The sequence below is a fragment of the Notothenia rossii genome (assembly GCF_949606895.1).
Source record: "Notothenia rossii genome assembly, chromosome: 1".
Taxonomy (NCBI): Eukaryota; Metazoa; Chordata; class Actinopteri; order Perciformes; family Nototheniidae; genus Notothenia; species Notothenia rossii.
This window is the reverse complement of record NC_136912.1, coordinates 5,199,089-5,226,954: the sequence shown is the minus strand read 5'-3', so window position 1 is coordinate 5,226,954 and position 27,866 is coordinate 5,199,089. Positions and strand designations below refer to the sequence as shown.

At 40.1% G+C, this 27,866-nt stretch overlaps 3 protein-coding genes and 2 long non-coding RNA genes across 5 annotated transcripts in view; 4 read left to right on the top strand and 1 right to left on the bottom strand.

The window, feature by feature from the left end:
- LOC307040802 (uncharacterized protein) overlaps positions 1-27,866 on the top strand; it is a 116,441-nt gene that overhangs the window by 77,227 nt on the left and 11,348 nt on the right. The window lies entirely within an intron of this gene.
- On the top strand, positions 611-5,717 carry LOC307040878 (uncharacterized protein). Its single transcript, XM_079684087.1, has 5 exons — positions 611-743; positions 1,085-2,846; positions 2,953-3,013; positions 3,373-3,548; positions 3,668-5,717. The coding sequence occupies exons 2-5, from the start codon at positions 2,728-2,730 to the stop codon at positions 3,732-3,734; spliced, it is 423 nt and encodes a 140-aa protein (XP_079540213.1). The 5' UTR covers positions 611-743; positions 1,085-2,727; the 3' UTR covers positions 3,735-5,717.
- LOC307040911 lies at positions 7,830-8,685 on the top strand. Its single transcript, XR_013808633.1, has 2 exons — positions 7,830-8,365; positions 8,583-8,685. It is a non-coding gene; the product is annotated as an uncharacterized lncRNA (long non-coding RNA).
- Positions 8,878-10,907, bottom strand: LOC307040888. The gene is made up of 2 exons (XR_013808626.1): positions 10,458-10,907; positions 8,878-9,588 (listed from the first exon to the last, which is right to left on the bottom strand). It is a non-coding gene; the product is annotated as an uncharacterized lncRNA (long non-coding RNA).
- Positions 13,918-19,566, top strand: LOC307044841 (sialic acid-binding Ig-like lectin 10; the record flags this gene model as incomplete). The annotated part of the gene is made up of 8 exons (XM_079690254.1): positions 13,918-13,987; positions 14,938-15,315; positions 15,409-15,618; positions 16,362-16,622; positions 18,068-18,328; positions 18,503-18,590; positions 18,689-18,743; positions 18,983-19,566. 8 exons carry the CDS (start codon positions 13,918-13,920, stop codon positions 19,064-19,066), a joined length of 1,407 nt encoding a protein of 468 aa, XP_079546380.1. The 3' UTR covers positions 19,067-19,566.

The following is a 27,866-nucleotide window of genomic DNA, read 5'->3' as shown; positions in this document are numbered from 1 at the left end:
GACAGTTATTCCTGTGCTTTAAAGGGATATGAGGACTTCCCCTCTCCTTCAGTGTGTGAGTTTACTCAAAGTCTTCCACTAACATAACATGATTGCACTAATTGTCTTGTTTACCCACCAGAGGGCATCAGCAGACTTGTCAGTGTCCAAACACTGAACCAGGCTCATATCCTGTTTTCTATCTACAACACTGAGACACTTTCTCCTCGTGAATCTGAATTGTACATACTTTATGTTTTATGTATAATGGGAAGAATATACTCTTACTAGAAGAGCTGCTGTCAAGAATATAAAGTACAAATGAGAATTATGAAGGACACTTCTTCCATTACATAGAAGATGTCAACGTTTTTTAATTTATGATAAAGGATGAAATCAAGGTAACCACCCACTTTGTATTCCATTACAAATATTGTCCACTTAAAGTACCTTAAATATTCATTAAATGGGAAATGAGTTTATCTTTTCTCCTCCAGACTCTCCAGAGCTCCCCTCTGTGTCAGTGAGTCCCTCTGCTGAGAGAGAGGAGGGCAGTTCAGTGACTCTGACCTGTAGCAGTGATGCTAACCCAGCAGCTAACTACACCTGGTGGAAAGATCCAAATGCGCACCTTTCTTCTGTCAATGAAGGACCACGTCTTGTCCTCAGCTCCATCCAGTCCTCTGACTGTGGACAGTATTACTGCAGAGCTGAGAATCTGCTGGGGAGTAGAAGATCTGAATCCATCTCTATTGATGTGACATGTGAGTAAAACCCAGATGATTTAAAAAGCATCAACCAATGAGAACTTTGTTCACAGTCTGCTGCTGTAGGTCAATGAGATGGAGAGCAGCTACAGTCGATGATGAAAATTAAGTTTTGTTAACAATTGGCTCCCAAATCTGCACGTATGTTCAGACTATTCAAACCAGAAGGAATACAGAAAATGAAATTTGTATACAACATAATTGTTGTCTTTAGCTCTACTGTATACCTGTCAAAAAACACTTCTAAATGCAGATTCTCACACAGATAACTATTTTTCATTTATATTCAACATGATGTATTTTTACTCATTTTTGTTGATTTATTCTATTCCTTCCAGATGGTCCAAAGCTTCCCTCTGTGTCAGTGAGTCCCTCTGCTGAGATAGAGGAGGGCAGTTTAGTGACTCTGACCTGTAGCAGTGATGCTAACCCAGCAGCTAACTACACCTGGTACAAGGAGGATGAAGACTCTCCAAAAGCTTCAGGACAGATCTTCACCATCACTGACTTCAGAGCTGAACACAGTGGGAGTTATTCCTGTGGAGCCCAGAACAAGTTAGGACGTAGTAACTCCACCTTTCATCTGAGTGTTGTGGCAGGTAAGTTTTATGCATTCATCCACTACTACACACTTGTCAGCTTGTTTGTTTTTAAACACACTTGAGGCATAAAACAATGTGGGTTACGGCCCGTCTACACTACAGGCATCGAAAAATGCTTTCAACGCTTCGCCCATTCACTTGAATGGGGTGACGTAGAAGATTTTTAATCTTCGCCGAACTGCATTGTGGGGAGCATGGCATGGCTTTGCAAGCATCACGAGCATCTATCGGCATCAAAAGTTGAACAATGTTCAACTTTTGAGGCTCGATGCTTGGCATCAGCCAATCAAGTCCCGTTTATGCAAATCCCGCCAGTGCAAGCTCAGCCAATCAAACCGCGTGCAAGCTGGGAGAGCCAGACCGCAGTTCATTTCCTCATATTCCAAACGAGAAATTACGGTAGCAAATCACCCGGTTCTTTACGACCAGAACTATTTACCGGGATACAAACCGGAGGAACCAGGCATGGAGGGAGGGGGCAGAGACAGTGGGTGAAACGGGTAGGTTTTCGCCTGTTTGGAGAGTTTATATCCAGTTTACTTTGTTTTAACATTGCTATTGCTTTGTATGTCGGGGGCGGGAGATTCATGTGATTGGTTGTTGGTCGCAAAAAATCGCCAAGCTTCAGACACGCCCAGCTTCAAGATTTTTTGATGCCTGTAGTGTAGACGGGCCGTACAGATGTCATTCTTGGTTGGGGATAGGGGTCAGGATGTTTTCTCTCTGTAACATAACTGAGGGCTCATCGTAATTTATTGCAGTTTGGGGCTCAGTCTTTCCGTCTATACTCACGGTGAGAGTTGCGTTTGTTTTGTGAAGTTAAGTCAAGCAAACCCAATGTTGATGGAAGGTTTGTCTTGCCTACATGAGAACAGAATAGTATGGTCAAGCCAAAGTATGTTGAGTGCCCATTTATTGTGACATTAGAGTAGATGGAAAGGTCTCTGTTTGCAGATGGAGTTGCCCTGTTCAAAACATTTTGACAACCATTATTTTTAAATGTGATGAGACCTTAGTAATGCAGGTCTTTGTATTCAACATTAAGTTGAGATTTGTCAGGGCATATTCAAGATTCTTTTTCTGAGCAGGGGATGGTGTCTGGATAGGGGAGATAATTCTCGTTAGTGAGATAATGTTTTCTTACTATCTATTTAAAAAGGGTTACTTATTTACCTTATTTTGTTGTACTTAATATAGTATCATTATTTTAGGAATTAGATGGTTGAAACACACTATACAGAATACACATGCACATGCATCTGGAGAGGGCCAGAGCGAAGAGGCTGCCAGTTTAGCCGGCACCAGGGAACAGTTGGGGATTTGGTGCCTTGCTCAAGGGCACCTCGGCAGGGCCCAGGAGGTGAACTGGCACCTCCCTAATGACCTGTCTGCTCTCTGTTGATCTCTGTTTCTCAGGATCACAGAGGCTACTACCTTCGGTAACAATCCCTGTTGTTCTCCTGGCTGTCATTTCTCTCTCTGTCTTCCTGTGGATCAGGTGAGCAGATCTGATCAACTTAATCGTTGTTTGTTAAATCACTGAAAGTGAGGTTGTCCGAACTAAAATATTTCATAATTTATTTGTAATAAACTCTCCTACCCAGAAAAAAGAGGGCTTGCAGGGACACTGCTGAACCTGAAGAGCGACCGGACAACAGGGAAGAGGTGAGAGTAGATATGTGATACATTTAGTACAAAAGAAAACACATTACATTAAATGTATACAGAGGAGTATTTCATGGTCTTTAAGTGCTTCTAGAAAATTGATCTGACAGAGAACGACCTCTTGATGCTCTTTTTACATCCTTCTATAAAAAGTATATTTCAATAACAATCTCTTTGATTCCCCTCTGATCTTTGATTTGAATAAATTCCTTGTACAACCACACCTTTTATCCTTTAATCTTTTCTGTCATAAAGCATCAAGTTGATGAAGCAGAGATATGTTTCCATCATTTCCACAGCTCTGTAAATTCAACACTAAATGTGAAAATGTGTATCTGAAAGTGTTTTCCTCCCTGCAGTGTGTACCTGATCAGCCGGAGCAGCAGGAGGACCTTCAGTATGCCAGCGTTCACTTCTCCAACAACCGGGCAGACCCTATTTACTCCAACATGAGAGAAGCTCAGCCCCTCAGACACACGGGGCAACAGGAAGTCCCGGAGTACGCTGCAGTCAAGTTCAGCAGTGCTGCCCCGAGGTGAGCAGATCCTCACACAGGAACATTACCCTCATTACAAGATTAAAGTTACATAACTTTTAAATCAATTCATTAATTTAGCATGAGTATTATTAAGACATATATTATGCATTTCTCAGGACCAGAGGGCCGGACCCTGAAGAGGATCCAGCTGCATTGTACAGCACGGTCAACGAATCCCGATAAACACAGCAGGCGGGATCTTTTTTGTATTTCTATTCATTTCTTGATAGTATGTATGATCTTAAATAACACAGTTAATTTGGATATTTAAAAAATACACACAGGATGTGATATATTAGAAAAAGTTACATGTATTTATAATTTCAACAGTTTTCAGCTTGTTTTACTCTGATTGGGTCAGCTGTATTTAACATTGAATATAAAGTGTGTTCTATTTAAAATATTTTCAGAAACATATTATACTTTCATCATTTTAGGAACTATGCAAAACTATTTTATTCTTCAATTAGGATGAAAAACACATCTCCAAAGTCCCCCCTAGGGGTCAGTATTTCACAACTTAATGCATTGCATTGTAAATATAACTTGCAAAGAGCGATTGTTGGTAGCTTTAGCCGCAACAAGGGACCTGATCCCTCACTGGCTTCCCACTGCCGTCTGTATTTGCCGGGTAGCTTTATGCATTAGTAAAGAGTTATATTTTATTCATCATAAACTATTTACATCGTTCTTCAAGTTCATTTCTGTCCTTTCTATCTACAATATTTCTTCACCATGTTCTTCTTCTTGTCCTGACATAGAAATATCTCAACAAGTACTTGATAGATTGCCATTAAATGTTGTGCACATACATTACTTGTATATAGACTCTGATTGCACTATTTCTATTATATTTTATTAGTTTTTATTCATATTTACTTGCACTATTCTGTTCTATTGTGCTGCTGTGTTGGAGGAGCCTGTGACCTAAGACTTTCATCGACATAACTACAATGTAACACATGACAATAAAAGCCTTGAATTCTTGATTCATACTTTTAAAGAGTTTTCTTTTGTGTTTTTATGATTTCACAACTTTTGGATGGACTGTCTTAAAATTTGTTTCAAATATTGGTTCCTCAAAAAGAATGATTTGAAGGATGACCTTTCATTCGAAATGTCTCAACTTCTATTGGATTGAGTGCCATACATCTCCCACAGGATAAAATAACATGCTTTAACCTGAAGATTAATAAGTATAGTATGTTTTAAGTTATCTTTTAAATATTTGTATTCATATTTCTACCAATATATGAACATGTTGCTATTGAAAAGCACATTGGGGTAATGGTAGTAAACATGCATTAGCTTTTCTAAGAGCAGTTTCATACTGCTGCCACTAGGCTTCAGTAAAAAGCTGTATTTGACTTTGACTTTCCCAGAGTAAGGTACGTTCATTCAACCACATTCTTTGTTTGCCATATTTATTTTTCTCTTGTGTTTGTGTTATTGTTAATTATATAGCCTCCAGAGCTGGTTACAATTTTCTATCTTGCTTCATGTGTTTACACCTGTTGCAATTCATCTTCTCTTTGTTCTGTATTTCACGTATTTACCTTTTTTCTTGTTCTGTTCTGTATTGGTTTTAGTTAATAAAAGAGACTCACCACAGCTCTTGTCCATACTAATGCCATAACAGGTGATGATAAATGTTGGGACCATACTGAATGTTCCGTCTATATCAGAGTAGCACATGATAGCAGAGGCCCTACGTAGCTGTGTACGTAGCCGGATGTCTGACTACATGGATGACGCTCATGAGACACTGATGGAGTTATGATAGCTATGCTCCTCAGATTGGCATGATGACACAGCCCCCAGAGAGATAGGCATATGACAGTCATGTGTATTGCTTACGCAGGCTTTAGCTAATCTGAACTAATGTCAGTGTAGCGGTGATCGCTCATCAAAAAAGGCCACTCATGGAGGTTAGCAGTCAAGACTTCCCAACGCGTGTTGTGGTGAAGGATGAGGTCCACCATGAAGTAATGTGTAATGCTTTATTTATTTGTCCAAGGTTAAAATGTTTTTCTACGACTCTAAAATCTTGTTTAAAACATAACGATCACGCACACGCTCAGACACAAACAATCACGGTCAACACGGTTGAAAAACGTGTGGCTTCCTCTCTAACCTCTCATCCCAGCTGATCCCCTGTGTCCACATATATAGAGAGGCGAAGTCACGCCCATCTACTTCCGTTCCATGGGACCCCGGAAGCGAAAAATTATACATTGAATTCAATGGAGAGAGAAAACGTATCTTTTGATCCCGTTTGAATTGTGCCACGAACTACACATATGATGTTTGTCAATCTTAAACAATCATTTCCATGTCAAAAAAGTCACATTTTGTCGTAAAACTGTTGAAATATAAGACTATGAAAAATATGCGACTACAAAGACTACAAATCCCAAATCCCATTCTGGGTCGCGCATGTGATGTCACAGGCGATAATGCTCCAAGTGGTTGCGACTCGTAATTAAAGCGAAAAAGAAGATTTCATAACTGATTTATTCCCTACAATAAATATAAGAGATTGTTCCAATAAATTCACTTTTACAAGATGCCTGTGTGCTTTTGTACCATGTTGTAATCACAAAAGTGATCATACCACTTGCTCGTTCTATCGCTTCCCGTCTTATGAAAGGACCAGGAGTCGCTGGATCAGACATATCAGGTAATATCATAGGTAATATACAGGACTGTCTCAGAAAATTAGAATATTGTGATAAAGTTCTTTATTTTCTGTAATGCAATTAAAAAAACTAAAATGTCATACATTCTGGATTCATTACAAATCAACTGAAATATTGCAAGCCTTTTATTATTTTAATATTGCTGATTATGGCATACAGCTTAAGAAAACTCAAATATCCTATCTCTAAATATTAGAATATCATGAAAAAGTATACTAGTAGGGTGTTCAACGAATCACTTGAATCGTCTAATTAACTCGAAACACCTGCAAGGGTTTCCTGAGCCTTGAAAAACACTCAGCTTGGTTCAGTAAACTAAATCACAAGTATGGGGAAGACTGCTGATCTGACTGCTGTCCAGAGGACCGTCATTGACACCCTCCATCAGGAGGGTAAGACACAAAAAGAAATTTCTCAAAGAGCAAGCTGTTCACAGAGTGCAGTTTCAAAGCACATCCACAAAAAGTCTGTTGGAAGGGGGAAATGTGGCAGGAAACGCTGCACAACCAAGAGAGATGACCGCAGCCTTAACAGCATTGTGAAGAAGAGTCGCTTCCAGAATTTGGGGGAGCTTCAAAGACAGTGGACTGAAGCTGGAGTCCAGGTATCAAAAGTCACTGTTCACAGACGTGTCCGGGAAATGGGCTACAATAGCCGTATTCCCATGGTCAAGCCACTTCTGAACTCAAGACAACGGAAGAGGCGTCTGACTTGGGCTAAGGAAAAGAAGCACTGGACAGTTGCACAGTGGTCCAAAGTCCTCTTTTCAGACGAAAGCAAGTTTTGTATTTCATTTGGAAGTCAAGGCGCCAGAGTCTGGAGAAAGGCTGGAGAGGAGCAAAATCCAAGTTGCTTGAAATCCAGTGTGAAGTTCCCACAGTCAGCGATGGTTTGGGGAGCCATGTCAGCTGCTGGTGTTGGTCCACTGTGTTTCATCAAGCCCAGAGTAAATGCAGCTGTGTACCAAGAGATTTTAGAGCACTACATGCTTCCGTCTGCTGAAAAGCTCTATGGAGATGAGGAATTCATTTTCCAGCATGATCTGGCACCTGCCCACAGTGCCAAAACCACCAGTAACTGGTGTACTGACCATGGCATTACTGTCCTCGATTGGCCTGCAAATTCCCCTGACCTGAACCCCATAGAGAATATGTGGGGTATTGTGAAGAAGAAGCTGAAAGACACCAGACCCAACAATGCTAATGAGCTAAAGGCCGCTATTGAAGCATCCTGGGCATCCATAACACCTCAGCAATGCCACAGGCTGATTGCCTCCATGCCACGCCGCATTGATGCAGTAATCCGTGCAAAAGGATTCCCAACCAAGTACTGAGTGCATTAATGGACATTTTCAAATATTTGATAGTGTGTCGCTGTTATAAATCTTTTTTTTTTACTTGGTCTGAGGAACTATTCTAATTTTTTGAGATAGGATTTTTGAGTTTTCTTAAGCTGTATGCCATAATCAGCAATATTAAAATAATAAAAGGCTTGCAATATTTCAGTTGATTTGTAATGAATCCAGAATGTATGACATTTTTGTTTTTTTAATTGCATTACAGAAAATAAAGAACTTTATCACAATATTCTAATTTTCTGAGACAGTCCTGTACATGTTGTGCATACCTAGCTAGTAGCGACGAGTAGCGAGCACGTTAGTTAGCATTACATTACTTAGCCTTGTCATTTTTAGTAGCCTTACCATGAAGTTATTATTTTATTACATGAAGTACACCAAAATGTTAAACAGTAAGAGTAGTCATCATGGTAAGTATTTCGTGAAACATTTGAAGAGTAGCCTACTGCGCCCTCCACCGGGTGCTAAGGAAGCAGTTCAGGGAGAGTCGAAGGAAGGCAGGCAGGCAGGGAGCTTTGCATGACATTCTTCTGGACATGTGTCATTGTGATGACAGTGAGGGTGAGTCAAGCTGTTTGTTGGAAAGACAGTAGTTGAGTGATTACTGAGAGAAAATTATTAAAATAGATAATTATTCAGTGTTGTTCCTTTAAAGTGTTGTTACTGACCGTTTTCTCTTATTGTCTTTACCTCACCTGTAACTGCTGAGACCCTGAGGAACATGCACACTGACCTGCTCTGGCAACCTGATTTCCACTGTACGTAATAGTATTTGGTTATGGTATATTATTTATATACATCAAAGGCACAATGCACCCCCCAGAGAGACACATGTATTGAGTGTGATATTTTGCATAGGTCATGTGAAATTATCTTTACATACTAGAAAACTGTAGGAGCGGCAACTTGTTTTGAAATTGAATTAATATCCGATAATAAAGTTGATCTGTTTTCTTTATTCTTCTCTCTTCCCAGCTCCATCCATCACCGTTCTCTGTTCCTGCAGGTCCTGCTTGCTAATAAATGCTTTATTTTTTTACACAATTACAAATAAAGTCAATGTATTGTATGACATGAAGTTGTGCTTCATTCTGAGTCAATAATAAATTCATTCTGCCTTCAACTGCAAAATGATTGTGGACTGCACCGACATCCATGTAGCTGCCCCCCAGTAAGATGAACCAAGCAAAGCTGACACAAAGCTGTGCTCTTAAGTTGACATGAAGAATTTGTGAAATATTGGTAATTATTTGGAAAAAATGACTGACAATGCAGAAAACTTTTTTTATTTAGGAACAGTGGTCAGGTGAAGCATTTATCACTACATATGTGTCACACTTAAAAGGCCAAACACACCTCGTTTACAACTCCCCAGTTGACAGCCATGACTCCGTCTAAATTGTACCCCCCAAGCACCCTCTTCATGAGGGACGCGCATGGAGTGGATGAAAGTCCCGACCTCAGCACAGCACCAAAATTGCTGGCTGTCAACCTGCCCTGCCTGTGTAACTGCCACTGAGGATTTGTCTGCTGTCCTACGGTGGCTGTCTGGATGGCAGCTTAATGGTCTCTGCTCAGTCGCATTGAGGCAAGAATTGCCTCAAGCCCCCGACCCCCATGCTCCTTCACCAGCTCCGGCACGTTGAAAATGGCCTGATGTTGAGGCTGCAGCTCTGGCTCAGGTGACAAAAGCCATGCCATGCCACGCTGCGCCCCTCAGTGCAGACCTAAACCAGTCTACTTCCTCAGTGGCGATGTCTCTGGCCAGTGGGTTGTATGTCTCCTCTTGCGGTTGGTAGAGTTGAGACACCGGCTGGACTACTTTTGAAGTGCCAGGCTTCCTCCACTGGCACTCAACTTCTGTGGAGCTGATCTGCCACATGGCAAATATTGCCAATGCTGCAGCGTGGCTGCATTTGTACATCCCCCGTGCACAACCACAGACAGCGCTCTGCATCGCGCCATCCTCTCCCATGTAGATCTGTACAAATAAAGTAAGTACCATGTTTGTTAACATGCTATAATAGATTGAATGAGCAATACAAGGATGGTCCAGATCTGGGGGTGGGAGGGTTTATTTTTCCATTGTTTTGTCCTCTTGTCTGATTGTTGTTATTGTTTGTTTTTTCTGAAGTTTTTGTAATTTGTGTTGTATTGGTTGTGATTGTACATTGTATTTTTTTTTAAATGTGTATTACATTTTTGAAAAACATTTGATCAACAAAAAAGGATTTGGTCAGGATCTAGACTCAGTGTGTAGTTTATGAATTAATCAATGCTCTCTACATTAGGAAAACACATACCAGTGTACCAGAGGGAGTCACACACAGCTGTGCCTAGATAACCAAACAAATTGACAAGATAACCAAAATCCTTGAATCTACACACAGCAAATAAACTCAAATGACACAACGAGATGTAAAAAGGAGATCACACATATAGTCGATATAAAACTGGCCGCTTCAATCTGAAGAGCAACTAAAACAAAACACGGGAGTATACCTTGTTCTTGTGAACACTAATGTTATCCACAGCATACACACCCGTATACAGTACACCCGTTCTAGGTTCTGATTGGCTCTCTAGGTTGGCATTCTAGCTTCTGACTGGCTGTCCAGGTTGTCAATCACAGCCGTGGTTCATATTATGCTAGTCGACTCGTAACATTGCTAAACTTTTTTTCTTGACGGTTTTCTCAGTCAACTAATGCTATTGATAACAGTAACATAAATTAACACAGCCCTGCACACTGCAGTCATTATATGCCGGGTCTGTGGTTCATCATCTTCTTTTTCATTCTCCTCCTTATTGACTGACATTAACGTTAAACATTGCACTCATGTTACTCACCGAAACCTTGTAAAGCCGGTCCCGCATGCTGGCTCTTACAGAACCGACTAACTCCCCTTTCGTGTATGTACAGCTCTCAACGGGCCCAGACTTGTAGTGATTTTCACCTCGTTTTATACTTGTATTCTCATTCTGAAAGAATGAGGTGAAATGTGCCAATGTGACGGTCATCTTTGTGTTGGTGACGCGTATTGTGCGGGACCAGAGACATGTAGTTCACTGAGCGGCTTAACATAAAAAAATGTGTTACTTCACAGTTTTATGACACATTTTAATTTTTTTGACTTGCAAAATGTTCTTTTAAATTGACAAACATCATATGTGTCATTCGTGGCACAATTCAAACGGGATCAAAAGATACGTTTTCTCTCTCCATTGAATTCAATGTATAATTTTCCGCTTCCGGGGTCCCATGGAGGCTCCCGGAAGGGGAGGGACTTCGCCTCTCTATAGCTTAAATACGTCCCGTGCTCCCAGGTGCACAGACGATGACACGTTCACACACACCTAGACAAACCCCGTGCACAACCCAAAGCAAATTGGCTCCAACAGCCAGAATACTGCTTTGAACCAGTATTCTTCCATCTTGTTGACTGTAACACACTCTTATACGCATATCAAGATCTCTACTCTGGGAACTATGTGTCACGATCTGTCTGTGTTGTTGGTCTGTTTTCCCTCCTACCTGATTACCCGATTGTGTTCTTCTTCTTCTTCTTCTTCTTCTTCTCTTTAATGGCGAATCGCTTCCACTTGGAGCATATATCGCCACCTACTGTTGAGTTATTAAATGTTCATATTAAATCCTTGTCCTCAGACCAGTGCTTTTGAGGAATTTGAAGATCAACCCGATTGTGTTCACCTGGTGCCCCTGTGTTTTCTCCTCCCTCCTCACCTTTGTCTTGTTTGTGTGATTAGTCTTGTGTTAATTTAAGTTCTGGTTTTTCTGTCTGTCATTGTCGGTTCATTGTTTGTCTTTGACTGTGTTCACGGGTTAGTGTTCTGTTTGGTCTTTAAAATCTTGAAATAAAGGTATTTTTTCAGTTTATTCTGCATTTGGGTCCTGACTGCTTAAATCGACCCTAACACTATTTCAATCAGGAGAGACGTGATGTATGAAATACATGTTTATTATCGGATCACATTATATAAATGAAACATAATGATGACAGTTTATAACAAGTGAATGAAATGGTGTTTGGCGATTAGGCCCAGGTTTTGTAGGATATCATTCGGGAAGGGAAAGAACCGTTTCCGATGAACCCCCCCGGGTCTAGACACTGGTGGTGGTGATAAGTGGTTAGGTCCGGTTGGAAGGGAGAAGGTTAAGCTTGGTCCTGAGTTGGAAGCAGGAGGCGAAGGGGTGGAGGAGGGTTGCGCGTTGACACCTGGAAGACAGCTGATGGAAAAGGGGAGAGCATATATAGAGGGATTAACAGGTGCGATGATTAGGCTTGTGAATGGAGGGAAGTGATAGGTTAGCTGAGGAGTGGCGCTCCCTATCATTTAGTGAAGGGAGCGAGTATTGCCATGACGCGCAATACGAAGTGATAGGTCTTCCTGCCTGAACTTGCGCTGAGCTTCATGTGTCCCATGCAGCTCTTTGTGTGAGACTTCTATTCTTGCAAGGATAATAAAGACATGTGTCCTGATATTGAAGACCAAGCCGGTGACGAGTGATATTTTTCGAACAATAAAATAGTTGGAATTGCATGCGTGTGCTCGATAAGAAAACACTGCAAACAGATGAAAAAAGAATGAAAGTCCGTTATTTGCCAACAAGGTGAAAACAGGCAGACTTAAATATTGAGGTGCCCCATCACTGAGTGAGTAAAGTGTGTGACCACAGCACAGCCACAGTCCTGCTCGTCAGTGATGGAAATAGTTTTGGTAAAGCTACAATCTATGCTGCAGTCTTGATGTATATCAAATGTGTTTCAGGGTCCTGATTCAGTATCTGATGTTTCACTGTCCTCTAGCATGGACTCATAACTGTGGCACACTCAGGCTTCATCCCTCCGTGTCACTCCACCGTCTGTGTGGTGGCGTTTTAATCCTTGTCTTAATAGCCACCTCTATCGGGGTTGTGGTTTCTGACGCGCCTGTCTTTGTTTTCAAACAAATTAAGCGGAGATCGTGGTTGAATTAGATGAGCTTTATTGATTGGTACAGACGGCATATAATCAGGAGGACACATTTCTTCGCTTCATACTTAATAAAAGTGTCAGTCTCCAACAGAACAAAAAGAGCTACTTTCCCCCCCGCCTCTCAGCTGTGTCCTATCAACCTACCATATATAGGCATAGCCATGCACGTGATACTGACGCACATATAACAAATAATAAGTGAGCCTTAAATTAATTCATTTTAAATCATAATGTGACTCACAAAAATACCCGATAATTTAGAGTTTAATTTAATTTATATTATTATTAAGCCTAACATTCAGACAATAATAACAAAACGAAAATGACTCTAACAGTCTGCTTTAAAAGATCAGTTAACCCAAACTACAGACATACTTATTTCCTGTCCTACCTCCATTGGTATCTAAACATGCAGATCATTGATATTAAAGTTTGCTGCATGTTGTGGGGTCGTTTTATTTCAATTTAAAATATAGGACATATCTGCTTGCATTTTATTTAACTTATCAACCCCAACAAGCCGAAGTCATTTAAAATTGTCTTTCTAATTAACATCAACATATTGTCTTTCTAATTAACATCAACATATTGTCTTTCTAATTAACATCATCATATTGTCTTTCTAATTAACATCAACATATCCCCATAATGTGTCTTAACCATACCAGTTCACTTGATTATGTGGTGACATGTTCATGTTGGTTTGCCACTACGTTTTTTGTCAGAGTTCTGCATTTCTTAGAAGCAACCTGATCGCAGAGATAAGAATCAAACCAAGAAAAAATGATATTTAATTTTCCATTCTCTCTTATAATTAATACAGTTCTCTTCATCCTCTTCAGTTAAACTGCCTCGTGGGTTCACAGGCTAATGCATTCCTGTTCCTTCACTACACCTGCAGACTGTGTGACGTCCTCAGTGCTCATAGAGATCAACTGTTTTACCCGTATCATTTTAAATGCTCTTTCCTGGTATTAGTGGAATATTGGCAGAAAGTGTTTTTTCTTGTGATTTTAGTCTGTTTCGTTATGTTTTGAGCGTGCAAGATAAACCCAACTTTCCTATGTGATGGGTGTTACTGGCATTTGGCTCATCATGCATATTAATCTATCTTAATCATATTATCTGAAGAGGAAGGAAATGTGGTTATTAACCAGCCGGATATCCATCTTCTGCTCATTGCTTCAGAGGAAAGGCATCTTTGAACACATGGTTCCTCCTTCACTGTGAGTAGAAACAGTTTATTGATGTAATGATTCTGTATACCTCCTGTGAACATTATTTCATCTGACATGTGTTATAGTCTCACAGAGATGAGAGGAGCAGCTATGAGTCTAACTGCAGCAGCGAGTGGATTAGTTGTCTTCCTGCTCTCTGTGTCAGGTACTGTACATCTACACTTACATTCAAAGGAAATTATGTGTGTAAATGAGTAGATCTGAGTTTTGTGAAATTCAAACACAGAGAAATGTTCAGTTTTTTTTTAACACTTGTAATGGATATTGGGAAGATCTTTCCCTGTGTTGGTCGATGTACTTTTCTGTTGTATTTTGCATGAATTAACTGAGTTCAAATTCCTTAAGACATTACGTCCTGTCTCTCAACCTGCCTTATGTCGCCATACCTCTGCACAACATGCTGTTCGTTCATTCTCTAATCTCTGACATCAATCAATCAATCAATGTTTATTTATATAGCCCAATATCACAAATGTTACATTTGTCTCAGTGGACTTCACAGTTTGTACAGAATATCAGTATGACAATACGACATCAGTGTTTTATTTCCTCACTCTGAGTTGATTGCAGTCCTCAGCTTTTGTCTTATCTGTATATCAGAGAGAAGCAGCTCACTCAGTGTTCTGCATTTACATTTACTTTGAACACGTAAGTCCTCAGCACCCTGAACACAGAGTGAACAAGGAGGAAACTGAACAAGAAAAGCAAAGACCTGTATAATTAATATGATCCCTGAACATGCATTGATGATGTCAATTCAAAAGGAAAGGGGTCTTCTGTTCCCTGCAGTGTGTTCTATAGGTTTGTGTGCATGTAAATGGTCTGCAAAGGCTCAAATCCATGTGTTCCCTTCAGAAGGAGTTTCTCTTTCCCACACGCAACATGTACCTCCTCTATTCTATCCTTAGGTATTCCTGCATCCCTCCAATGATAAACTGATAAATATCTCATACAATTCTCATTTTCAGTTCAGCTATAACTGCTGATACTCGGAGATGTAAAAGCTTCTGGTTACATTTACCCCAAATCTATTTTCATAATTGTATCCACTTTGTGTCCATTACTAATTGTTAACTTAATTAACTTTGATTCTAGTTTCTGATGTGCTCTGTGTTTCAGTGGTTCAGGGTCAGGGTGGCTGGGGAGTGGCTTACTCTCCTACTGAGATCTGTGCAGTGAAAGGATCAGCAGTGGAGATAAGATGCAGCTTCACATACCCATCTACATGGAGAGGCAGAGTTAACACAGTAGAGAAAACATTCTGGTTTAAACAGAAAGATGGTGAACCTGTAGATCTGACCACAGACTCAGAGTATGCAGGTCGTGTAGAGAATCTCTGTGAAAACAACATCTGCACTCTGAGAATCAGAAACCTGAGAGAGAGAGACTCAGCTGAGTACAAGTTCAGGATCAAAACAAACCAAGCAGGAGGAAAATATAGTGGTTCACCTGGAGTCACTTTGTCCGTCACAGGTATCTGAAAATGTCCTCAAACATTTACCGTTTTATTTTAATTTCTATACATAAACATGATTGATCTTTTTTTATATTTCTACCTTTATTCAGCTCTCAAGTTGCAGGCGAGCAAATCAGGATTTTCTACTTACCTTGAATGTCTCAGCAGTTGTTCAGCTGGTCCTATTTCCTACATCTGGTTCCAGAACAGACAGGAAGTGAAGGAAAAGACATCTTCTTATGCATACTTCAGTTATGATCCAGCAGACAGTTATGCCTGTGCTTTGAAGGGATATGAAGACTTCCCCTCTCCTTCAGTGTGTGAGTTTACTCACAGTCTTTCACTGACATTAAATGATTGCACTCGTTTTTTATTATTTAGCCACCAGAGGTCGCCAGCGGACCTGTCAGTCTCCAAAGATCCCGGTTCAGTGTCTTCATTTCCTGTGTCTTCTGAATTCTATTACATTATGTTTATGGGCTTTAGATTTTGTTCAGTTTGATTTAAAATATAGATAATAAGATATATTTCAACAATAACAGCTGCAGTCTACAGAATAAAAAAGGAAAAATGTGTTAAATGACATGAAGATTATCGCTCTCCTTCTAAATATGTGTAGTGACCAATGTGTGCACTGATTATCTTTTGATAGTAATGTTTTGTTGACTGAATCGCATGTATGCTTAAGTATTATGAACACAATGCCAGTTGTCTTTCAGCAAAACGTCAAGCAGTCAAAAAACGGTTTGCTCTCCACACACACATGATTCTTATTACCTGAAGCTTACCTTTATGCAAATCCTACATAAAGGCTCCAACCTCTGGTCAAAGTCAAAGCTGCATGTGTTTACATTCACCATGAGTTTTAGTCAAGGAGAAAATATTCATAAATAAAAACAATATCAAGCATTCAACAATATATTAACTCTTCTTCGTCAGTTTTTAATACAAAAGTAAATCAAGTTCCACCTGCCACTTTCTAACGAACTATTATTAATTACAAATTAACTTCCACTGTGAAAACTCATTTTGAAATTAAATGTGATTATGTTTTCTCCCACAGACGGTCCAAAGCTCCCCTCTGTGTCAGTGAGTCCCTCTGCTGAGGTAGAGGAGGGCAGTTCAGTGACTCTGACCTGTAGCAGTGATGCTAACCCAGCAGCTAACTACACCTGGTACAAGGATACTAAAAAAGTGTTTCAGGGAGCAGGAGGAAGTTATAATTTCCCCTCCATCAGGTCTGAGGACAGAGGGATTTACTACTGCAAGTCTGAGAATCAATATGGAGAGAACAAGTTTTCTTTTCTCTCTGTAGATGTCCAGTGTGAGTATAAAACATCAGCAGTTCTGATGAGACAGCGACCCAGCAGTAAGGGATGCATGCCATGTAGCCGGAGAGTTCCTGGGTCACTTGTTACTCTTTATTTGTTGACAACAATGAAATAAATAGTTTAATATTCATTTGGCGTTTCGCGTCGGGCCAAACCACGCCCCTTAGCTGTGATATAATGAGCATATACCACGGCCTGTCGTGAGCTATTGCTTTTATAAAACGGTTACCAAGTGTGGCAATATGAAAGAAAAATACACTCTAATTTAAATAGTTTTTATTAGTAAATGATGATGTTTAAAATAAAATAGTCCCTCCGTTGCCTTCTGCACAAAAGGTGGTTGCTATGCAACAACACTAACAACAAGCGAACATATTAGACAGAGAGCGTTGATCCATTATTTGGCTGTTTATTTACATTAATGTGTATGTTGCTGTTTATTGTGCATCCACTGAAAAACTGTCCAGGATCAGTAGCATGGCTTACGTGGTCACTTGTATAGGTTGAGGTTGTTCGAGGCTGTTGCTTGGCATGGCGAGAATATTGCTCCACTTTCTCCGGTCCCCGAGATTGGGCTTCCAGTAGCTCTGGAGAGAGCTTTCGCACCTGTGGCCACTAACGGTCATAATTTCTCTGCTTTGTTTCAAGACCCGCATCAGAAACCTTTTGAATGGTGATACTTTTCCAGTTGGTCTACCTGCTCTTCACGTAGCTCTGCTTGTCGTAGTTTAGGTGCTTTTTTTTCTGGAGATAGGCACTGCTCAATCCACTCCTCCATAGTAAGACCCCCCCGGAGGTCGAAGTTAATCTTAAATGTTTCCATTTTATGCTTTGTACGTTTGTTTCGTAACGGAAGAAATTTAAATATATTTATAAAACTGACAAGTCAAATCAAGCAATCTGATTGGTCGATAGCGTTTTTGCCGACCTCTTTGATTACAGATTTGAAAACATCGTTGCTTGCTTTAAAAGTAGCACAATTCATTATGTTAAACCTTCAAAAGTATCTAGATATCCCTGCCCTAATGCCAAAGGAACTGCACACTGAATATCTTTTGCCGTTTGATGTCTATATCTGGACCGCTGCGTCAAAAAGGAGGGCTTCTGCCCCGTTACTTCTCCGCTGCTTTCTTGTTGCAGTATGAAAAGCCCAACGGTATACTGTTTTTCTCAGACGCGGAGGGATACTGACTTGTTGTGAAAAGTAACTTACAATTCTACCCGTGGTATACGCTCAGTATATCACGGCTAAGAACCAATCAGATTGCTTGATTTGACTTGTCCGTTTTATAATAACAATAAATTATAGTATTGGAAAGTGTTGCTCCACAAAGTGCAGGCCATAACTCAAAAATGCAACATGTTACAAAGCCATCTTAACATTTGAAACATACATCACATCCTGTTGTGAATGACCCGGGTCTCTCTGAATCTCCAGATCCTCCAAAGCTCCCCTCTGTGTCAGTGAGTCCCTCTGCTGAGATAGAGGAGGTCAGTTCAGTGACTCTGACCTGTAGCAGTGATGCTAACCCAGCAGCTAGCTACACCTGGTACAAGGAGGATGAAGACTCTCCAAAAGCTTCAGGACAGATCTTCACCATCACTGACTTCAGAGCTGAACACAGTGGGAGTTATTCCTGTGGAGCCCAGAACAAGTTAGGACGTAGTAACTCCACCTTTCATCTGAGTGTTGGAACAGGTAAGTTCTCTACATTCACCAGACCTGATTCACTTTGTAATATGAAGCAACCCAAGCTTATTCAAAATGTCAGTGTTCAGGGAGGATCCTCCATGGTGTCAGAAGTGGATCACACTGACTGAAGGGATATATAAATCTACTACTGAGGTGTATCATATGTGTTCATGTTTCTAGGGAATTCAACAATAAAAGTGAATATCATCAGGACGACTCTGGGGGTCTTGATGCTGATTCTTGCGCTTCTCCTGAGTCTGTGGACGAGGTACAGCAATATAAATTCATCAGTTTAAACATCCTTCTTTCGTGTTTTAGTTTACTGTTATGAAATACATTCTGTATTTGTTGTTGCCCTTAATCCAGGAAGAAGAAAGCTCTGCGCTCCACCACTGAAGCACCTGAACCTGAAGAGATAGAGGTGAGAGAGAGCGGACCTATTGACAACATCTCCCCTTCCTCAAAGCTATACTGTGGCTCATGAATGCAATGCGAAGAGAACTTGTGATTAAAGACAACTTCCTGAGTTAAAACCAGGAATGAATTTATCCAATAAATAATTAGCATCAACTTTAAAATATGAAAAATGTTTTATAAAATCTTAAAGTATAGCAGGTTTCATGAACGAGGGTCTAATTGTGTATTCTCTCTCTTCATCAGTTGGACTCTGATCCTGAGTATCAGAACGTCTCACACACTGCAGCACAGACAGAAGACACAGAGGAGCAGGGAGACATGGTGTGAAGTCCACTCAGGTTAGAGCCTCCTGCATCAGATCAAACAGGCCCACTCCACATTTAGAGTCACAGTTCCAGCTGTAACTTTACACAAAGTCTCTGTGATGTTCTTCAGATGCTCACCTGATGGAAACAAAGAAGAAGGACGTTGAAATGTCCCTGTGGAGAGCGAGGCTGTGCAGGATGTGTGCAAAGTGGATATATTTACATTTATATATTTACTCTCAAAGTTTGTATTGTCAGTTTTCAGTAGCAGCAGCAGGTTGGAGTCAACAGCATGTACAGGTTTAGAAGAATGAGATGCTGACAGCTTGAACTGAATCATGTCGAGGTGTCAAACATGATTTGTTGTTAAGGTCAGCTGATGGTCAGGTGCTTTAACTTACTGCTTTAAATATGCATGCTGATTTTTTATTTGTGGAATTTGTGAATATACAGAAGTATAGGATAAGAGTTCTTGTGGACATTTTGTATTTTGTATTTCATAATAAATAACCTTTGAAAAATCCTGATCGAGTCTTGTTTTGCCTGAAAGCATCTATTCTATTTCATGTACATTGTAGTTCAACAGGAAGTAAATCTAGTCTCTTAACAGCCTGATATCCGTCTTCTGCTCATTGCTACAGAGGAAAGGCATCTTTGAACACATGGTTCCTCCTTCACTGTGAGTAGAAACAGTTTATTGATGTAATGATTCTGTATACCTCCTGTGAACATTATTTAATCTGACATGTTTTATAGTCTCACAGAGATGAGAGGAGCAGCTATGAGTCTAACTGCAGCAGCGAGTGGATTAGTTGTCTTCCTGCTCTCTGTGTCAGGTACTCTACATCTACACTTACATTCATCACATTCATATTTATTCTCCATATTTAAGTTTTCATATTACTTGTATACCATTTTTAAATATAAAAATCTGTCTGTATTATGTTGGGTCTGCTTCTGTCATGGTTATGTCTTCTGGTACTACCTCAACTTCTCTCATGTCGCCATACCTCTGCACCAAACGCTTCTAGTTCCTTCTCTCCTCTCCGACCTCAGTGTTATATTCCCACACTGAGTTAAAAGCAGTCTTCTTCTTTTTCTTATCTGTATATCAGACAGAAGCTGCTCTCACCTCAGTGTTCTGCATTTATTGATATTGTTCACACTTACCTCAGCAGCAACCTGACCACAGAGCGAACAGAGAGGACACAGGACAAGAGAGTCACACACATTCAACACATTACATTCTCAAAAATATGATCACTAATATTTGAGTGTTTCTGTTATAAAGGCATTTTCAAGAGTCTTTCAATCTTCAGTTTGATTCAGACATTACTCTTACCTAATGAGTGTGTGCATCTTCTTAAATTATGTGTTGACTTATGAACTGAATTATTTTTCAAGCAATTAAAAAAAAATGGTCTCATTAACTTTTTGTTAAATCAAGCCATTCAGTCAAGTCATTCATTTAGATGGTAGTTTCTGATGTGCTCTGTGTTACAGTGGTACAGGGTCAATAAGGCTGGGGAGTGGCTTACTCTTCTACTGAGATCTGTGCAGTGACAGGATCAACAGTGGAGATAAGATGCAGCTTCACATACCCATCCACATGAATAATTGCATATGGGCATAGATATGTCTCATAATTATTTGTGTGAACATAAAAATAATGTGTGTATACAAATGTGATTTGTAAATGTAAAACACCATTCACAAATGCATTTAAAAGATTTGCAAACTCACAAATAAATGTGCAAATGTAAAACGGGTCTGCAAATACACAAAATATTTTCACAAATAAAAAAAAGATCTTTGAATATCTCTTTAACATTTGCAACTTTCGATCAGGCATTTGTGAATCAATTTTGTATTTGTCGACCAAAAATGCGCTCGTGGATCACAAATCTCTGCTTGTAGATCGTCTTTTTACACACAGAGTTTTGAGATAAACTTTCCGCCGGTCTCGGCTAAAATCTACTCGTGTCACTCGTTGTTGTTTTTTTAAAAACACGTGATGGCTTGCTGATGACGACATTTCCGCATGGTTTTCAAAGTAAGAGCATGTTGGTTTGTTTAATGCGCTGTTTTTGTATTTTAATGAACAGCGGAACGTTGGATGCGTTCTTTAACACTATCATCATCATCATCATCATCATCATCATCATCATCATCATGTTATAGTGATACAGTTAGTTTGTGTTAGTTTATTTGTTCAATACAGCATATATCGAGCACATTCATATATATTAGCCGCTTTCACACCAAGTACTTTGCCGTACTTAGTGCCGGCACTTATTACCCCAGGGCACTAAGTACCAATCACGTTCACACCGGAGTACTTTTCCTTCAGGGAAGATTACGCAAATGAGCCGCTGACGTCACTTCTTCTTCTTCTGCTTTGGGTTTATTGGCAGGCCGCAAACAACTTCACGGCATATACTGCCGCCCGAAGGCCCCGGCCGGAAGTCCCCGGAGTTGGGGACTGGCTTCAGTAGAAGCTGCTGGGACTCCCAGCAGCTTCTACTGAAGCCTTCCGAGTAAATCGTCAGAAAGCCGACACCTCCTCATCTCCACCGCTCCCATGTTTCTTTTTGTGTTGCCATAAGTTAGTCTCTCTGCGTTTCTACGCTGGGCTAATGCTAATGCTAATAATGCTAATAATGATGATGCGAGGATAATAAAATGGCGGCTTCACAAAACTTTGTGGGAGTTTTACGGGGTGTGGTTTGCAATTCGCCCAGCCAATATAAATTGGTACTTTTTTGATACCACCTCTCTAGCAGGTACTGAAAATGGGGGTAAAAGTTCCCGGCACTAAGTACTCTTTTTGGTGTGAACGCAACGTCAGGGGTACTAACGGAACTAAACGGGAAAAGTAAGGGGTAAAAGTACTCCGGTGTGAACGCGCCCATTGATGTTGAGGTACAGGCTACGCCACTTTCGGGTCCTGGGGGGAGCAGCTGGCAGCGAAGCAGCCCAGAGATAACTCTTTTTTCATTGTTTTTTGTGAATTCAGTCAAGCGGGTCAAAGTTACAAAGTACTACACATCTTATTAATCGGCCTAGTTTTACCTTACCAGTGCAGTGGTAAGGTATTCTGTGGAAAAGCACCGTATTTAGGTTAGCCTTCACAGTAAGGCAACATTCAATGTTATAATATTCATCGTGTCCTTTCTACTGTATATGCATATATTCCTGTCTATTGCTTTCATTTGTATTTAATGTTATTATGTTTATACTTGTTTCCACACATTTCACAATTTGTGGGTGGATGGATGGATGGATGGATGAATGGATGGATGGATGGATGGATGGCTGGATAGATATATAGATGGATAGACGGATAGACAGACAGATAGACAGATAGATGGATAGATAGATAGATGGATGGAGAGATAGATAGATAGATAGATAGATAGATAGATAGATAGATAGATGGATAGATGGATATTTAATTCATCCCAAATTGTGAAATTTGTGGAAACATTGGGGCACTATAATTGGGGGGGTTGACTTCACATCCTCTAAGGGGGTCCGGGGGTATCCTCCCGGGAAGATTTTTTTAACATTTTAAAGTAAAATACTTAAATCTGGGACACTTTGAGCGCCCAATTACTAGAGACTGATCTAGGGGATACAACTCTAAACACCCATGTGAAAAAGATCGGTTTGTATGTGAACATAACCGATAACCTACCATAGCCAATAACAAATAAATGTAGGCTAACTTGTTTTATTTTTGTGGTTCATTTATATCTTATTTTACCAGTTAATGTATTTATTTATTTATGCATATTTTTAAATCTCTCCAGTTTTAAACAATATTTTTGGTTTGCTGTCCTATAGTATACATTGGAATGATTTCAAACCTGTTTTTATTTATCCTAATAATTATAAAGGTGTCCCTTTGAAGTATTTGCTTACATAAATTGTGATCAAAACGTTTGAGACCCACTGAGATAACTTAGACTAAAGTGAACTATCTGAACACTCAGTCCTTTACCTCACTGAGCCTCTCAGTCTGACAGGATAGAACTCTCTCTCCACATTATTGTAGAAACAGCTTCTTATATCCGTTAGCGCAGCAGAAGCTAACAACAATCCCCGCCGGTACCGGTGCACCCCCCCTCTCTATCTATCTATCTATCTATCTATCTATCTATCTATCTATCTATCTATCTATCTATTTATCTCTCTCTCTCACTTTGGCTGTGAGCTGTGGGCGCCCGATAAGCCAACATTCCTCACTTTCATCACTTACAGCGCCCATCGTACAGGGCAAATGGAAAATGTAACCGGGGTGAAAAGGGTGTTATCTTTACTTAATTATGAATGTTGTTACATCAAGGCTGAAAATTCGTTTTTTTTGTATTATATCTTGTGGAAGTGCAGATCCCCTGTCCTCCACCAGGGGGTGCTGCAGCACCCTCAGCACCCCTACTTCCCACGGCCCTGTATGTTGACCCACATTTTTCCTTTTACAAATATTGCACCTGCTGCGATTTGAAAATTGTTGGAGGCAATATTGCAGTCTCGATAACATTTTGATTGATTGTTCAGCCCTATTAAATGGCCACTTTAACCTAATGAATCACCTTTTGCATATTCAGTCACTTCAAAGAAAACATGTATGACAGTATAGTGTATCTCAACACCGATTCACATGTTTTGACAGGATGTGAGCAAAGAATTCGTCAGAGAGGACTATGCTGAGCACGTCATGAAAATCACTGTCCTCCGTGGAAGTGCAGCACACGAAGGCCCTGCCGATGTGTCCATCATCATCGAGGGAAGTGAGGTTCTTGATGACTGAAGATATGTGGGAGGCGTGTGGCGCAGTGGAATAGTGCGTTGGTGTTGGGGTCAGGGGGTCACAGGTTCAAACCCCACTGCAGTCAGCATGTCGTTGTGTCCCTGAGACACTTCACCCCAAATTGCTCCTGTGGGGATTGCCCACAGTATTGAGTATGTAAATCGCTTTGTATTAAAGCGTCTAACAAGTGACATGTAATGTAATGTGTGTCAAAGGCTTGCCTTCTGCTCACGGGCTTCGTATATGCAATGAACTTAAGTTATCCACCGAAGAGGAAATACACTTTTGAAGTATTTCAGAAGCTCTTTCTTGAAATAAATGTCCCGAAGATGTCTCCAAAAGTCCATGCTGTGTGCAACAAACGTGAAGCCTAAGTGTAAACAAACTTGTTTCTTCAACTTGCAGTTCAGAGAAAATACTTGGTAGTTATGGTTTCTAGCAACAGTGACCTTTTCATATGTTTTGCCTGAGCCCACTTTGTCCAACTACATGTTTTGTATATTGTTAAGATAATGTTTCAAAACCTTGTTGAGGGGGTTCTTGACACAGCACTTTTTAGTGTCCCCTGGAAACAGTTTCATTTGTTGTCCTTTGAGTATTTGCAGCTCAGTGCTGCACATGTTGTCAAATTGGTGAAGATTTTTTCAAAAAAGACTTCCAGAGCTGGTTACAACTGATTATCTTGCTTAGTTGTTTCCACCTGTTGCAATTAATCTTCTCTATGTTCTGCATTTCACGAGTCTATATTTTTCTTGTTCTGTTCATGTTTTCGTGAATAAAAGAGACTCACCACAACTCTTGTCCATACTAATGCCATAACATGTGATGATCAAATAGTGTAAGAAAACACTGCAAACAGATGAAAAAATAATGAATTCCATTATTTGCCAACAAGGTGAAAACAGGCAGACTTAGATATTGAATGCCTCTTTACTGAGTGAGTAGAGTGTGTGACCAGCGCACAGCCACAGTCCTGCTCGTCACTAACGGAAATACTTAAGGTTAAGCTACAATCTATGCTGCAGTCTTGATGGATGTAAAATGTTGTTCCAGCGTCCTGATTCAGTTTCTGATGTTTCACTGTCCTCTAGTGGGGGATCTTAAGTATGACACATTCAGTCTTCATCACCCAGAGAGCTCCCTCCACTGTCTGCTTTAAAGGGTCAGGAGGACACCTAAACTACAAACATACTTATTTCCTCTCTTACCTCCAGTGGTATCTAAACATGCAGATAGTAAGTGATTTAGCTGCATGCTCTGAGGTACATTTTGTATTCACTTAAAAGTTTCTGTCAAACTTAAGACACCTCTGCACACTGCTTTTCTAACTGATCCACCTAAACAAGCCAAAGTAATTTAAACTATTGTGTATTAATTAACATCATATCAAACATTGTCTGTCCTTCCAGTCCATGTGAGAGTGGTTCATGAGAGGCATGTACGTTTCCCACGTCTCCAAGTTCTGCATTTCTCTGCAAGCAAATGCAACCTGACCACAGAGATAAGAAATACCAAGAATAAAAAATGTAATTTTCCATTCTCTCTTATAATTAATACAGTTCTCTTCATCCTGTTCAGTTAAACTGCCTCGTGGGTTCACAGGTCAATGCCTTCCTGTTCCTTCACTACACCTGCAGACTGTGTGACGTCCTCAGTGCTCGGAGAGATGAACTTTTATTCTGTTCTTAATTTGAATGCTCTTTTCTGGTGTCAGTGGAATATCGGCAGAAAGTGTTTTTTCTTGTGACTTTAGTCTGTTTCGTTATGTTTTGAGCGTGCAAGACAAACCCAACTTTCCTATGTGATGGCATTTGGCTCATCATGCATATTAATTATCTAAAGAGGAAGGAAATGTGGTTGTTAACCAGCCTGATATCCATCTTCTGCTCATTGCTTCAGAGGCAAGGCATCTTTGAACACATGGTTCCTCCTTCACTGTGAGTAGAAACAGTTTATTGATGTAATGATTCTGTATACCTCCTGTGAACATTATTTAATCTGACATGTTTTATAGTCTCACAGAGATGAGAGGAGCAGCTATGAGTCTAACTGCAGCAGCGAGTGGATTAGTTGTCTTCCTGCTCTCTGTGTCAGGTACTGTACATCTACACTTACATTCATCACATTCATATTTATTCTCCATATTTAAGTTTTCATATTACTTGTATACCATTTTTAAATATAAAAATCTGTCTGTATTATGTTGGGTCTGCTTCTGTCATGGTTATGTCTTCTGGTACTACCTCAACTTCTCTCATGTCGCCATACCTCTGCACCAAACGCTTCTAGTTCCTTCTCTCCTCTCTGACCTCAGTGTTATATTCCCACACTGAGTTAAAAGCAGTCTTCTTCTTTTTCTTATCTGTATATCAGACAGAAGCTGCTCTCACCTCAGTGTTCTGCATTTATTGATATTGTTCACACTTACCTCAGCAGCAACCTGACCACAGAGCGAACAGAGAGGACACAGGACAAGAGAGTCACACACATTCAACACATTACATTCTCAAAAATATGATCACTAATATTTGAGTGTTTCTGTTATAAAGGCATTTTCAAGAGTCTTTCAATCTTCAGTTTGATTCAGACATTACTCTTACCTAATGAGTGTGTGCATCTTCTTAAATTATGTGTTGACTTATGAACTGAATTATTTTTCAAGCAATTAAAAAAAAATGGTCTCATTAACTTTTTGTTAAATCAAGCCATTCAGTCAAGTCATTCATTTAGATGGTAGTTTCTGATGTGCTCTGTGTTACAGTGGTACAGGGTCAATAAGGCTGGGGAGTGGCTTACTCTTCTACTGAGATCTGTGCAGTGACAGGATCAACAGTGGAGATAAGATGCAGCTTCACATACCCATCCACATGAATAATTGCATATGGGCATAGATATGTCTCATAATTATTTGTGTGAACATAAAAATAATGTGTGTATACAAATGTGATTTGTAAATGTAAAACACCATTCACAAATGCATTTAAAAGATTTGCAAACTCACAAATAAATGTGCAAATGTAAAACGGGTCTGCAAATACACAAAATATTTTCACAAATAAAAAAAAGATCTTTGAATATCTCTTTAACATTTGCAACTTTCGATCAGGCATTTGTGAATCAATTTTGTATTTGTCGACCAAAAATGCGCTCGTGGATCACAAATCTCTGCTTGTAGATCGTCTTTTTACACACAGAGTTTTGAGATAAACTTTCCGCCGGTCTCGGCTAAAATCTACTCGTGTCACTCGTTGTTGTTTTTTTAAAAACACGTGATGGCTTGCTGATGACGACATTTCCGCATGGTTTTCAAAGTAAGAGCATGTTGGTTTGTTTAATGCGCTGTTTTTGTATTTGAATGAACAGCGGAACGTTGGATGTGTTCTTTAACACTATCATCATCATCATGTTATAGTGATACAGTTAGTTTGTGTTAGTTTATTTGTTCAATACAGCATATATCGAGCACATTCATATATATTAGCCGCTTTCACACCAAGTACTTTGCCGTACTTAGTGCCGGCACTTATTACCCCAGGGCACTAAGTACCAATCACGTTCACACCGGAGTACTTTTCCTTCAGGGAAGATTACGCAAATGAGCCGCTGACGTCACTTCTTCTTCTTCTGCTTTGGGTTTATTGGCAGGCCGCAAACAACTTCACGGCATATAGAGCCGCCCGAAGGCCCCGACCGGAAGTCCCCGGAGTTGGGGACTGGCTTCAGTTGAAGCTGCTGGGACTCCCAGCAGCTTCAACTGAAGCCTTCCGAGTAAATCGTCAGAAAGCCGACACCTCCTCATCTCCACCGCTCCCATGTTTCTTTTTGTGTTGCCATAAGTTAGTCTCTCTGCGTTTCTGCGCTGGGCTAATGCTAATGCTAATAATGATAATAATGATGATGCGAGGATAATAAAATGGCGGTTTCACAAAACTTTGTGGGAGTTTTACGGGGTGTGGTTTGCAATTCACCCAGCCAATAGAAATTGGTACTTTTTTGGTACTTTTTTGAT